This window comes from Hyaena hyaena, unplaced genomic scaffold (genome assembly GCF_003009895.1).
Source record: "Hyaena hyaena isolate Hyena2069 unplaced genomic scaffold, ASM300989v1 scaffold_4, whole genome shotgun sequence".
NCBI lineage: Eukaryota > Metazoa > Chordata > Mammalia > Carnivora > Hyaenidae > Hyaena > Hyaena hyaena.
Genome location: NW_024080636.1, coordinates 611379 through 626538, shown reverse-complemented (window position 1 = coordinate 626538; position 15160 = coordinate 611379). Strand labels below are relative to the sequence as shown.

General features: G+C 42.6%; 1 protein-coding gene across 1 annotated transcript in view; it reads left to right on the top strand.

The window, feature by feature from the left end:
• ENTHD1 (ENTH domain containing 1) overlaps positions 1-15160 on the top strand; it is a 104128-nt gene that overhangs the window by 77986 nt on the left and 10982 nt on the right. The window contains exon 5 of the mRNA XM_039234966.1: positions 13166-13543. Coding sequence (XP_039090897.1) covers positions 13166-13543 — 378 coding nt within the window. The remainder of the gene's footprint in view (positions 1-13165; positions 13544-15160) is intronic.

Sequence of the window (15160 nt, the reverse complement as noted above, 5' to 3'; positions counted from 1 at the left end):
CTGCACTACAAAGATATTCTGGAAGTGCCTCAGGGTTTGCAGCAGGTGTGTCTTTTATACTTCAGATCAGCATGCAGTATGGCCTGGAGAACAAGCTCAGCAAAAGGCTACCACAGTTACAAACCTCGATAGCTTAGTGTGGCTCATGCTGAGGTCAAATGCTTTGAATAAATATAGATTAAAAGGGCGTTTTGCTTCCTTGGAGGTATTTGATTCATTTGACTTAGAAAAGAAAAGCCCAGAAAGGAGTGCTTAATACTTTGATAATGATAGCTCCTAGTCCTTTGCCACCTACAAACTTGGAAATAGCTTAATTATTCAGAAATACTCGGTTGCTGAATTATGATCATCTTATCTTAACTGTCATCTCTGTCCCTACTTTGTGGGCTCTTGTCATCCATCACCTGCACTATTAGGACACCTTTGTCGCTGATCTTTTTGGCCTGAGCCTCGCTCCTATCTGCCACGTGATCTCCACAGAGATCTGTATAACACACACATCTTCAAAACAGCCTTTAGTGGCTTTTCATTATCTATGGGATAAAAACTATACTCCTGACTTCTCACATTTTCAGTAGTGTGGTGGACTAGATACTCTGAAGGGCCTCCAACCTAGATTCTGGATAAAAGCTACCTTTTGATACATTATTGGGCTCAAGGGAACTAAGGGAAATCTCGCGGGCGAAACCCACGTGTCTAAACCCAAGAGCTAGAGGCTGATTGGAGCAGGGAGCTGTGGGCGTGAAGGACTCTAAAGGCAGGTTTCCCTGAAGGCAAATGCTGACATCAGCATCACGATCAGAGATCAGAGACCTGCAGCCTGGAGCCCACAGCAGGGAGGAAGTGGAGCCTCAAACTTGGCTTTAAGTGGAGCATTCAAGGGGGTTTCACTGGCTCTACGTGTGACAAAAATACAGATCCTTTCTGGAGGCCCCACTGGGACCCAAGACTCTTACAGATTAACCTCAACCAAACCTGATGTCACAGTCAGTGCTCATCAGAAACACAAGAGAGTAAGCCTCATGGCTGAGTCTATAAAGGTACAGACGGCAGAGTCAGCCTCCGAGGAGTTCCGATTCCAACTCTTGGCTACAGACTATTAGCTGAGTCTGAAATGTTTAAAGAAAAAAAAAGAGACAGAATCAGTAAGGGACAGATGACTAGAAACATTTGAAAAATAACCAAATAAAACTTTTGGAAAGAAAAAATAAAATTGTTTGAAAGTCAAAATTCAGTGGATGTGGATGGATGCAACACCAGATTCGATAAAACTGAAGTGAGAAGCAGTGAATTGGAATGTGTATCAGAAGAAAATCCCCAGAATGCAGTAAGGAGGCCAGGAAGATGCAAAGTTTTTGTTTTGTTTTGTTTTTGTTTTTTGTTTTGTTTTAAGCTGAGACACAAATGGTAAGTCGAGACATTTAGGAGAGCAGTGGGAGGCACTATTTGATGAGATAATAGGAGATCGTTTTTCCAGAACTGATGAAAGGCATTTAAAGATACAGGAAGCATAATATATACCAAATAGGATAAAGAACTACGAGCACTTGCAAACTCACATATTAGAAAGAACCTGTAGTGGGGCGCCTGGGTGGCTCAGTCGGTTGGGCGTCCAACCTTTGCTCAGGTCATGATCTCACGGTTCATGGGTTCTAGCCCTGTGTTGGGCTCTGTGCTGATGGCTCGCTCAGAGCCTGGAGCCTGTTTCAGATTCTGTACTTCCCTCTCTCTCTGACCCTCCCCTGCTCATGCTGTCTCTCTCTCTCAGAAATAAATAAAACATTAAAAAATTTTTTTTAAAAACCCTCCAGGGGCTTGTCTTCTTGTTGCGTCCATCTTAGATCGCCGGCCATTGCCTGATGGTCTCTGGGCCTTGCAGCGACTCTCTCCTCCCACTGGAATGCTGCTCCCATCTAGTCCACGTGCTTTTTTCTCTCACCTCCTTCAGTTTCTGCTCAGGCACCACCTTCACAGTGAGGCCTCCTAGCCCCGCCCCCTCTTGATGAGGATGAGGGTGCGCCACCCAAGCCCCGCCCACTTCGTTGTCCTCCACAGAATTCATCACCAGCAGACCTACATCCACGAATCTTCCTTTTGTTGCCAGTGACCTCTTCCCCCTATAATGCACACTGTAACTTAGGCACTCCGGGGTGAAGACTTTGTGTTTTTGTTCCTTGCTGTATTTCTAATAGCTAGAACGGTGTGGGACGCACTGGCTAATAAATATCTTCTGAATGAATGAGTGTGTGAAATGAAGGGGTGCAGATGGAGGAGAAACTAATCAATCTTAAGTGACACAAGGCTGTCCCGAGACACAGGACTGGAAAATGCCCGTTGGAATTAGCAGCAAAAAGGTCAGTGGTCCTCAGACAGGACAGCATCCGTCAGTAGGAATGGAAGCCAGATTGCGATGTTTTGAGGGGTTGAACAGGAAAGAGGGAAATTAATTCTGCGGGGGAAAATAAATTTGTTCTTCAGTGTGCTTGGGTGGGGGGGACAGGACAAAGAGACACTGGCAGAGAGGCCCAGAGAAGTATTTAAAATAAAAGAGACTAGGCTCCTCTGTGTGCTGAGAGGAGAAAGCTAACAACAACGAAAACGTTGAAGACTAGAAGGAGACAAGGTGACTTGAGTGGGTGTTTCAGGACAGGCCTGAGTAGACGTAAGAAGGGTCTCTGACCCTCAAGACTGAACGGAAGGTTGTGAGGAGCGGCTGTGGATTGTGGTTCAGTTGTCTGGCGGGAGGGCGAGAAGCTGAAACAAGTCCATTGCAAAACCTTTCTTATCTTGACAAAGAGGGGAGGAGGTCATCTACTAAAAAATGAAAGAGAAATGGTCCAGTTGACAAGGGAACTTTGAGGAGAGCAGTGAAGGTTTGGAATTGTCTCTGAGGGAAATGGGAGAGCAAAGTTGACCAGCAGAAGGATTCATGGCCACTCCTCAGGACCCAGGGGGCTTGGAGACCATGAACTTAACAGTTGTGAACTTTCTACAGTCACAGTCAGTCACCTGGGAGAGGAGAGGAGGCGGGGAGTCAAATGTGTGCCAGCCCCAAGGCGCTAGATGCAAACACTGGAAAGTCCCAGTAGGGAGGGCTCAGCAGGGAGGTGGTTCAAGTAAGTTGAGCCAGACCTGGATGTCCTGCGTCGGGGAATGGTGTGGTGAGGGGCCCCCAGGGTGCACCGAAGAACTCTCTTATTCATTTCACAACAGAGCCAGCATTTGGGTGCCTGCTGTAGAGAGGCTATGGGTGGCCATAGTAGCCAAAGCAGCAGCAGCTACCAAGAGATACGTGATCACAACAGTGGCCAGATGAGGAAGAGATAGACACGTGTCTCTTACTTCCCCTTCCTCTGTTCTGACACTGAGTAGAGCTGAGGAGGGGGCTTTGTCGCATCCATAGATCAAATCCAACCTCCAGATGAGAAGTAAGAGCAGGCTAGGAAGGGAGAGCTGCCAGTGCAAAAGCCCAGAGGTGTGACAGCACCCGGTGCGTGGGGACTCTTTCGAAGGATTCAGCATGGCTGACAGGTGGTGAAAAGGTGGGTCATTAGAGACCGGAAGGAGGGTTGCGCTCTGACTAGACATGGCGTCAGTGTGAGAGCACTCAATCCGCCATACTGCCTCCCCTCGCGCCCAGATTTTCTTTCACTCTGATCTCCGTGCTGTATTTTTAAATAACTTCTTTGTACCTCTCTCCCAGTTCCTAATTTTCTTTTCAACTGGAGTTAACCTGCTGCTGTTTAAAAAACAAAAATTGTTTTTGTAATTTCAGTTATTCTAGATTTCATTTTTAGAACTTCTACTTGGATCCTCTGCTTGGTTTTGTTTTTATAATCCTGTTCCTTGCTTGTATTTTCAACCTTGTATTTCTTTAAACATATTAAGCATCTCTATGGTTATCTGTCTTCTGTGTTTTGTAATTCCAGTGAATTACGATGTTGAAAGGTTTTGCTGAGATAATTCTGGTGGCTTTTGTATTTTCAGGCACGGTGCCGTTCCCCATATATTTGTTGCATAAACAAATGAGTGAAAATATGGGGAAGGTGCTGGAATAAAAAAAGCAGAGGAAACATTAATAGGTAAAGTACAGTATAGTGCTATACGTCATATGATAAAAATATAAGCAAAGAGCTCTAAGATCAAGGACCATTCTCTGATTCTGCCTGGGGAAAGAGAGATGGCATATGTCCTTTTAGGTATTCAGGAAGGTGCTTTCCAAAGCGGGGGCGGGGCATATGATTTAGTATGTGAAGTTTTAATAGATGAGGTTTCTTTTCTCAGCTGAGTGTGGAAAATACAGCATCCTTACTTCGGGATAAATAACACTTCATCTGAATTAGTGGCATAAATGATATTTTCAGGTGTGTTGCAGTGTTACAGACTTAGACAAGATTTTTATGCTGTATTGAAGCAAAAGTTTATTATTGTTCTGTACATCTAATGAGGGAAAACGTTAGAGAATTACAGTTCTTCATCATCATCTTTCCACAGAACATCAATTCTCTTGGTCTCAAACATTGCCTTTTAAGAACACTGGACACAGAGGACATGCACCCTGCTCATGGTCTCCATATACAGGCATTTCGGGTGGGGGAGGGAGAGCGCCTGGGGCATTCAGATTCCCGCCTGCTTCTAGTCGTGACCTTGGCGGGGGCGCCTTCAGACTGTTCCGTCACAACACCCAGGAACTATAGAGAGTACTAGGTGCCGGATGCCATTTCAAGCATTGCATATATTTCATTCATGTCAGAATTGAGCCTCTGACCAGTTCATCTTAATTTTTTCTCCTCCTGGAATGCCCTGCGGGGTTCTACGGATTGGTCTGATGGTCACAAACATGGATGTCCTCAGGCGCCTGCCCCTCTCCTTCAGCCCGGAGTATGCTTCATAGAGCAAGAGACCCTCACGTGCCAGAGACCGGTTTAAAATACAGACTAGCCATGTAAACATGTAAACACTAGCCCAAACGGCCAGCACCAATGAGATAGGGAATGAGCACTAGTTTCCCAAAGCCCTGTTCAGCCTCAGTTTTCATAATCATTATCTATGAAGGGAAATTTAGATTTTTATTTCTGGGGGAACCATAACTATGGCATAAAATGTAATCACGAGCATCTTGTGTCTGTTTCATAATCCATTCACCACGATCCATGTTCATGGCCTGAAAGTCTTCTGCTGTCCTTCCTGAAGAGGCTTTTAAAGAGAAGCACCTGTAAATATGCCCATGTCTCTGTGTTCTTAGGAGAAGTTACGCCATTATCTCAGATTGATATTGAAAGAAGTGGTATATACACTTGCTGTATTCCATAGCCACGTTTTCCAAAATAGTTTCTCTTTTTAAAACTTGGGTACAATATATCCTGCAGTTAAATGCAGCGATTTATGATGAAGTGAAAATTTCAGAACCTATAGCTGTGTGCACGCATGCACTTAACACGGATCGGAGGGAGAATATAGCTGTTCTAACTTATTAGGGTTAGTCGGGGTTTCACGCATATACTGTAAGAAAACTATATTAAGATTTTCACGTCAAACCTGTTATTCAAGTTTCACGTTCAATATCCACTTTAAATTAGTGGCTTGTCTACTTTAAATCAATACGTTAGTGAGCAATTCAAAATCACCCCCTCTGTGTTAATAATTTATAACGGTGGCCTCTTAGCAAAATGGACTTATTATCGTCAGATCCTCTTTCCCTTGATTAACATAATTGCAAACGTGGAATTTTGGTTACACGTTTCTACACTACAGAAAGCCCTATTTTGGTATCCATCGTTTGTGAGGCTTGCCAGCTCTCAGTCTTGTAGCTGTAATTGGATACTATGTATCAGACCAAGAGGAGAATTGATCTCAGCAATAGCTGTGCTGGAATTAACACCCATTATTAGAGTCACCATATAATGGAATATAAACTATTATGCAATGATCAGAGTACCTGAAACGAGGCAGCGGAATTACTGAAAAATGAAAAAGAGTTACCAGTATAGAATGTTCCTATCTGTAGGCAAAGTCTCTTAGCTCAGAATTAAATCCGATGTTCCCTTTCAAAAATGATTTCATCATCGTCTCCAAATGAGCAAAAATATTTTCGGTACCTTCAACAGCATAGCTCTTCTCTTTCGTCCTTAGGCTCAGAGCATGGAGAGGTGTTGTAGTTTTTGTTTTTGTTTTTGTTTTTCCTTTTCCTTACTGCAGGCATTTTAGCGCTAGTCTGTATTTAAATTTGCAGTCTGATGTCTTACACAGGGAATAAGCTTCTTCCTCAAGATAACTATCAAGAGTAATCAAGCCAGCTTTACAATGACCGATGTTACAAGGTCCTATTTTGCATTAATCGAGTATATTGGCAGGTGTAAAGCACTGTACAATAAAGAAAACTGGGTACAGTCTCATAATTTAATACTGAGCTTCTCATCCAGGAGTCTGCCAGATAGATACTTGAGAACAAAGCTCTTTGACATTCCGGTTTAAATTGAAAGAAAATGAGAAAGCTGATAAAGCAAGCCAACCAAATTAATTCACTCTGTAAGTCCTCTCTGCTTTTTCAGGGGAATTCAGAGAAATTCTCTCCCAGAGAAAGTTGGGAGGCCCTCGTGAAACAATTGTCTTCATGTTTGCAGAGTATACATTTAGGTGCTTTGCAGTCAACCAGATAGAGTTAATATTTACTGCTGTTCTCCAGCAGATGCCCAGGGGGTCCCACGGACTTCAGAACTTTCTTCCGTAAATGTTGTGCGTCCTTTACATGGATCCGAGAAAACCTCTACCCCAAAGCCCTTCCTGGGAAGAGACAAATAGACAAAGATAAGAGGCCAGTTGTGTACTTAACAACTCAGCCCTCCTCCACATCTCTAAAAGTAACACCAGGGACAACAGGAGTGACCCCAAGGTAAACTTCAGTCACTTCACACTTATGAGCCATTGGAAGAATTGTCAGTAAAGAGCTACTTGGTACAGCAGGTTCTACCACACTTTGTATTTCTTTTTTATTGTTGTTGCTTATTTTTATTTATTTTGAAAGAGAGCAACGAGGGGAGGGGCAGAGAGAGCAGGAGACAGAATTCCAAGCAGACTCTGCGCTGTCAGCGCAGAGCCCTAGGTGGGGCTCGAACTCATGAACCGTGAGCTCAGGACCTGAGCTGAAATCCAGAGTCAGACGCTTACCGGACTGAGGCACCCAGGCGCCCCTCACACTTTGTATTTCTTCTTCTACTCCCTTAGTAAAAAGAGCGTGGATTTAGAATTCAAGCATCTGAGGTTCTACCCTGCCCGATCCTGGAAGTCTCCAGTTCTCGTGTATATTGAATTAGTATGTCCTCCAAGACTTTTCTCTCCACAATTGAATTTATTTTAATGACTAGACCATCCATGTAATGATTTGCTGAACAAATATTTATCAAATGACTGTCACGTTTTCTGCTAGTCCCCTGTGGGTTGAGCAAGTTGAATAAGACGTTTGCCCTGAAGGAGTTTGCAGTCTCCTGGAGATGACAGATCTGTAAACAAATTATAAAGAGTCATAAACAACAAATTTTTTACTACTGTTACAGAGCTTAGAATAGTGCCTGCCACATTCTTATACTCAATAAATACTTGTCAAATGAGTGACTCATATTTGAAATAATGAAATAAGTGAAAAATATGAATATTCACATTGGATTATACAAAAACAAAGAAAAGAGGGATTCATTTTAACTTGGAGAATAAAGATATTTAACTAAAGAGGTAGTAGTTCAGTTGAGGTTGGACAAATGAAATCATTTTTTTTCCTGGTCACAGACTTTTATTTTTTTTTTTTTTTTTTTCATTTTTCTCCTTAAATAGTTTATTGTCAAGTTGGTTTCCATATAACACCCAGTGCTCATCCCAACAAGTGCCCTCCTCCATGCCCAGCACCCCCTTCCCCTCTCCCCCATCCCCCCCTCAGTCCTCAGTTTGTTCTCAGCATTCAAGAGTCTCTCATGGTTTGCCTCCCTCCCTCTCCCCAACTATTTTTCCCCTTCTTCTCCCGCTTCGTCTTCCGTTAACTTCCTCCTAATCCACCTATATGTGCAAACATAGCCAAAAAATGAAACCATTTCTGATAGAGGAGAGACGTAGGGCTGGAGGATATTCTAGGCTGAGGGAGCAGCGTGAGCAAAAGCACAGAGATACACAAATGCATGTCCACCTGATGGACATAACCTTGGAAATTGGAGATCAGTTAGGTATAAAGAAGGGGAAGAGCATTTCAGGTGCAAAGAACAGCATGGGTGGAGGCTTGGTGCAAAGAGGAAACATGGTAAATTTGAAGAACTGAAAGAAAGTCTAGTAGGATCACACACTTCTGGAAAAACTGTGGTTCAAAATGAGGCAGCAAAGCAGAGGTGTGGCTTGTGGCGTCCCGTTCCCAGCATCACAAAGCTAAGAGACAATAGCTTAATAACCCGCACAGCCCATCCACGCTCTTCTGCAATTTAACAGCTATTTAAACATCCAGGCAACAAAAACATCCCCCGTTGTTTGATTGAAGGTCCTCTCCCCAGAATAATGAGCCACAAGGTCTCCAGCCTTCCACGGTGTCCCCTCCTCCCACTCCTGAGACTTTCTGGAGCTCTGTGGTGAGAACTGATCTCCTTCACAGTGGCATCCCCTCTACAGGGGTTTGGGGTTTGCTTCCTCACTCTATCAGCGGTTCCTTTGACAACAATGTTGACATCTCCCGTCTTCCGTTGGCCTCTCTCCTCTCCTAGGTTTTATTTGCCCTTCTAGGTTTGTGCCTCTTTGCTCCACTTCTATCATTCCAGTGAGTGTGGGGAAAAGGAAGGCTGAGAAATGAATTTATCTCATCGCAGATGCTGTTAATGCCCCACCCCGTATTCTCTTGGCCTATCTCTGAGTTCAACTGTAGTCCTGGGGACCGATCCCCACATACACGGCGAGACGCTGTGTCTCTCTCCTCTACCGGAGTTTCCTCTGAGGCCCAGACACCTGTTCAGCCTAAGTGCAGGCAGCCTAGAAGTGCCCCCGATGAGCACAGCCCTCAGCCCATGAAGGTGAGTCTCTGATTCATGTTCCACCTCCCTTTCCTGAAAAGATGGCCCTGCAGCGCCCAGCAGGATGGAACCGCATTTGCCCACCATGGTAGTCTGGTCATTAGTATGCGCTACCGACTTCATCCTTTTCTGTTTTACCATGCCCACTTCCTTCGCTTGTGCCCATAGACTGATGGCCATATCAGGTCCCTGCATCCAAGTCTTTTTCTCAGAGTCTGCTTCTGGGGGACCCGATCTGAAACTGTATGATACAAATACACTGTATTTACTGTATTATACAAATGTACCAAATTACTATCTACTGTATTCTACACATTTATTCTTTATGTCCACTCATTTATTGAGAAACTACCACCTCTTAGACACTGTGAAATTTAACTGGTACCTTGTATCATTAGTTATTTCTATGTGTTTATCGTCCATATACTTTTGTATGTATACACATATATGTATATGCAATTATGTATATACATTCCTTCATTCTTTCTCTCTACCTACCTATCTGCTTATATAAAATCCACGCTTGATCTTAACATCATTGCCAGTGTCAATGTCCACTTATGTGTCTGCAGAGTTAAATATCAGTCCAGTGCAAATAGATGTTCAACAAGTGTTTCTTGAGTAATCTTTCTTATTTTTAGACTTCACATCCACTGTACATTATTATACACAAAATCCGCATATAACATTTATATTAGATAATTTATAAAGTATCCAACTTAACACATCTTTGCAGACCTCCTACCTGCAAAAGCATGGTTGAAGCTCTAAAGTCAGAATGGAGGAAGTTAATACGATGTGTGATAGGCTCTATACAGCATATTATTAGGTGAAAGAAATGAGTTTACAGAAACTAATATTATTCAGAGAAGGGAATGATTAGGTAGACATGATTGGAAATAGTTTCCAGAAGTAGTCGAGATAGGCCTTGAGGAGTTGATAGGATTTAAATAGATAGAGAAGCGGACGATGGGCCAGTATTGGAATGCAGGGTGAGAAATCGATGGTCATAAAAGTAAAGAAACTGAGGAGCACCTGGGGTGGCTCAGTCGGTTAAATGTCCAACTTCGGCTCAGGTCATGATCTCACATCGGGCTCTGTGCTGACAGCTAGCTCAGAGCCTGGAGCCTGCTTCGGATTCTGTGTCTCCCTCTCTCTGCTCCTTCCCAGCTCGCACTGCTTCTCTCTGTCTCTCAAAGATACATAAACATTTTAAAAATTATAAAAAACAGAAAAGGAAAAATAATAAAAATAAATAAATAAAAGAAGTAGTGGAGGGCCCTTAAAACCCAAGGACTTAAGACTCTGTCAACTGAAAAAGAAGGAGTTTTTGAAGGGTTTGTGAATATTAATTATAAATAAAGTCGTGGTTGGGCTGAGGAGGGTTCATTTGGCAGGTTGCAAAGGAAGAAGCGTAGAGCAAGGTGGTGGGGGGGGAGGGCCCAGTACAAATTACTTTCTAGACTCTACAGGCCTCTTCTGCCTTCTAGGTAAGTAAACTTTTTCCTCTGTCGTCTACTGTACTGTGCATTTAAAATCATTACTTTTGATGGGGGTGCCTGAGAATCTGAAGCAGGCTCTAGGCTCTGAGCTGTCAGCACAGAGCCCTACGTGAGGCTCGAACCCACGAACCATGACCTGAGCTGAAGTTGGATGATTACCCGACTGAGCCACTCAGGTGCCTCATTCATTGTCATTCTGAATTATCTTACTTTACGTACTGCTAAGTTTTAAGATGGTTCTGTTACTATAGAAAAATGTCTTCCCCCTCATTTTTCTCAGACGTAAAATGGAAGCCAATGGAAAAATATTTGACCAAAACTCACTCTTAAGGAATGCGTTTATATAAACATGGTGATGTATACATGTACTTGGCAATACTGTAAATCTCGCATTCTATCAGAAATATATTAGTATTAAAATTTTTTTTAATGTTTTATTTATTTCTGAGAGAGAGAGAGACAGTGTGAGTAGGGGTGGGTCAGAGAGAGAAGGAATCTGAAACAGACTCCGGGCTCTGAGCTGGCTGTCAGCACAGAGCCTGACGTGGGGCTCAAACCCATGAACCGTGAGATCATGACCTGAGCCGGAGTCGGACATTCAACCGACTGAGCCAACCAGGCGCCCTCAGAAATATATTAGTATTTTTAACAGAAACCTTGGTCTCTTCAGGGCCCTGTTTTCAGGGAGGGGCTATACTGGTGAGAAATGAGGTGAATAGTAAGGATGACTCGCGCGGCTCCTAACAGGGTGTGGTAAGAAAGACGGTAACAGGAGAGGGCAGGGAAAGAAAAGAAAAGGTTCAGGGCAAGAGAACATGATACTTGAATTCGTTTGAAAAGATGAAACAGCTTAGAGATGAGAGGGTTGGAAAGAAATGGAATTCCCAATGGAGGTAGCGAAGTATGTTTCCTGAATTGTCTAAATGCTACAGTGTCCCAGCAGCCTTTTACCCAGGCTGGTCTCCAACTGTGGATGAAAATGGAAAGATGGGTTTTTAGAGTCAAAGAAAATTTGTTCTTCTTTAATGACTCAGAGCCTGATGATGATGGCATATAAATGTGCACAGTGAGGTACGTTGTGGTGTGTTTGGCGATATATAAACACTTGATAGTGAATTACACAATTCCTGTATCGTCTTCTCTTCTGGGAGCTTCAAAGGATAGAATCTGCCTTTTGCCCACTTTCATCTCGTGATGCCTCTAACTTCATCAAGTCTATCTGTTAAAATACTTTTCTTTCTTTCCATGTCCAACCTCAGGTAAAACTACTTAAGAGCAAGTCCTGGCCGGGAGTGTTGGCAATAGTTTGCATCTGGACCGGGCTCAGAGATTCAGTAGATCTTCCTATATCAGACCCACCTCAAATATCAGTCCTTTCAATTCATTCTATTTTGTAATAAATATTATTTGTCCGTTATATTCCAGGTACTTTGTTATATTCTACTTACCGTGGCGATAGTAATAAATGAAATGGATAAAGATTCCGACCTGATGGAACTTACATTTTGGAAATCATCACAACGGCTCTGAAAGATTGCTTCTTTCCTCCCACGTAGACGAAGGATTTATTAAAATTAGGCTGCTACCTAAAGTAGGGTTTTTCTTTCATGGGCTTTGTATAGACACCAGGACAAGAAGACATTATTTTTATTACAGGGGAAAACGACTTTTTTTTTGGTAGCGGGGGTTCTATAGGGACAGACCAGTATGACTTGGCGTATTTTCTCTAGTTTATCTTGTAAAAGATGAATGTTTGAAGATTCTAAAAATATAGTGGTTTCAGAGACAGATAAGTGGGTGAAGAGAAAAATATTTAAAGACAAGTTATTTGAAGCTTTCCTTTCCTTGTGCTTCAGGGAGGAGAGAGAGAGAAGCAGCCACCAAATGACTAATGCATCAGTAATAGCTGGTTTATACTTTATATAGGCAGAAGAGAAATATAGTAAGAAAGGAGAAACAACTAAATAGAGAATACTGTTATGGCATTAAAAACTCTGATTTGGGAGCGCCTGGGTGGCTCAGTCGGTTGAGCAGCCAACTCTTGATTTGGGCTCAGATCATGATCCCAAGGATAGAGATCAAGCCCCAGGTCAGGCAAACGTGGAGCCTGCTTAAGATTCTCTCTCTCTCTCTCTCTCTCTCTCTCTCTCCAGCTTGCACTCTCGCTCTCTCAAATTAAAAAAAAATCCATTATTAAAATTGCAGTGGATCTGGGGGTGCCTGGCAGGCTCCGCGGCTCTTGATCTCAGGGTCATGGGCTCAAGCCCCACGTGTGGTATACAGTTTACTTCCAAAGAATAAAAATAAAAAATAGGTGCGCCTGGGTGGCTTAGTCGGTTAAGCGTCCGACTTTCGCTTAGGTCATGATCTCGCGGTTCGTGGGTTCAAGCCCTGTGTCGGGCTCTGTGCTGACTGCCAGCTCAGAGCCTGGAGCCTGTTTCAGTCTGTGACTCCGTCTCTCTCTGACCCTCCCCTGCTCACGCTGTCTCTCTCTCTCTGTCTCCTAGAAATAAATAAAACATTAAAAATTTTAAAAAATAATAATAAATAAAAAAATAAGTAAAATTGCAACGGATTTGAAACAGTTGTATTTTTTGATCACAGTTCTTATTTGTTATTTTACAGATGCTATGCCTACTCCCTCAGAAGAAAGCCCATCTCTGCAGTCAAATGTGAGTTTGGACAAGAAATCAGACTGTACCGTCACAAATACCATAACCGAAAGCCCTTTGCAAATCCCTCTGGAGAAGCAGTCAGCTGCAAAAAGTTTTGAAACATTGACAACTTTACCATCACTTTGGTCATCGAATACAGAAGAGTTTATCAACCCTAATTTAAGGATGTCCAAGTCCGATTCCACGTTCTACAACCAGACTTCTGTGGAGACACTCTATGTCTCTCCTTCATTCAAAACATTCGACCCAAGGAAGGATCATCTGAAGCCAGCACAGTCCAGCATTTTGCAGATGGATGAGGAAAACCTCAAGACTGTGACCACGTGGGGTGAGTCTGCATGCATGCGTGTGCGCATGCACACGCGCGTACACACACACACACACACACACATAGAGCTCTTCTGAAGTGCTCTTCTGTTACTTTTTTCTGTGCTTTCTGTCTCTGTGTTTGGTTCCCTTCTTTCACTCTCCATCCAGTGGTAAAATATACAAGCCAGAGAGAGGGACTTCTCAGTTGGGAAGGCAGCCTTTTTATTAAAGAGCTGAAAGGCAGTTTATCAACGTGGGGCACAAATACTTGTTGAAGCATGAGTTCTGAGCAGTTCTGATTCTGAGTAAACGAGAATGAAGTCGCATTAAATAAGAGCTTCCTGTTAGGCATTTAGGTTACCTGTGAAGAGACTATATGAAAACAAATGTTATTATGTATATTGGTGTATAGACACACGATATATGCGTGTGTGCGTGCATGGCCTTTTTTTAAAGGGTTGTGTACTGATTGCCAAGAAAGGGTGGAGAATCTCTTCCTTATTCTGTCCTATAAAACACTGAAAGGGTTGCAGTATTCTTGAGAAGCCAGTTGGGAAGCTAGGCTGTTGGCTGTCAGGTACCAAGTCCTACATCATACAATTATGTTTTCTTCTTTAAAGTTAATTAGTAAAAGAATAAGTTGTTTGCTTGTGCACTTTTCAAAGACTTAGTCGTTTTATGGGTTCTTATGTATAATAAGGCTTACTAACTCACCTAAATTTAAAGCTTTTAATATAAATATTCTACACTGCCTCAATCTCAGGTCAAAAGTACAAGCAATGGAAGCCAACATGTTGAAGCTAAAGAAACTTACTTCGGGGACACCTGGGTGGCTCAGTCGGATAAGAATCCGACTTCGGCTCAGGTCATGATCTCACAGTTTGTGGGTTCGAGCCCTGCATTGGGCTCTGTGCTGACAGCCAGCTCAGAGCCTGGAGCCTGTTTCAGATTCTGTATCTCCCTCTCTCTCTGACCCTCCCCTGCTTGCTCATGTGCTCTCTCTCTCTCAGAAATAAATAAAATATAAAATTAAAGAAAAGTATAATTTGAATAGTTCAAAACATTTGACATGCAAGCAAGTATATCAAACAGTTTTTACACAAATGAGTATACTATTAAACATAACTTTCTTCACTTGTTTCTGAACTTCTCTCTCTATATATATATTTTGGAAAATGTTTTTATCAGAGAGCCTAGCCTCTCTTATTAATGCTACCTGCTTTTCTATTTAATAGATTTGTCACAATTTGTCTAGCTAGTCTTCAATTATGGTGAACATTTAATTATTTCTATTGTTTTGCTTTCACAAACCATGCTATTCTGAAATTATATCTCTAAGACCTGCTATGCTATCTGTTGATTGCTTTTGGCTCCTAACACCTGACCTGCTCCATATAGAACTAGGATCTGTGGCCTATAGAAGAAGTGGCTAGAACACGCCCCCATAAAAATAGCTGCAACTGAGTGTGTCCGAAAGTGAGATGCTGCAGAGGAAGGGGGATGCTGCCTTTGCTCCATTCCCCATAGCGCCTACCTTTTCCTGCATGCGGAAAACATCTACTGTTTTCACTCCAAGTTCACTGACACAATTTGGAAATAATTTTATACTACCAGAATATATAAAATATATCCTAAA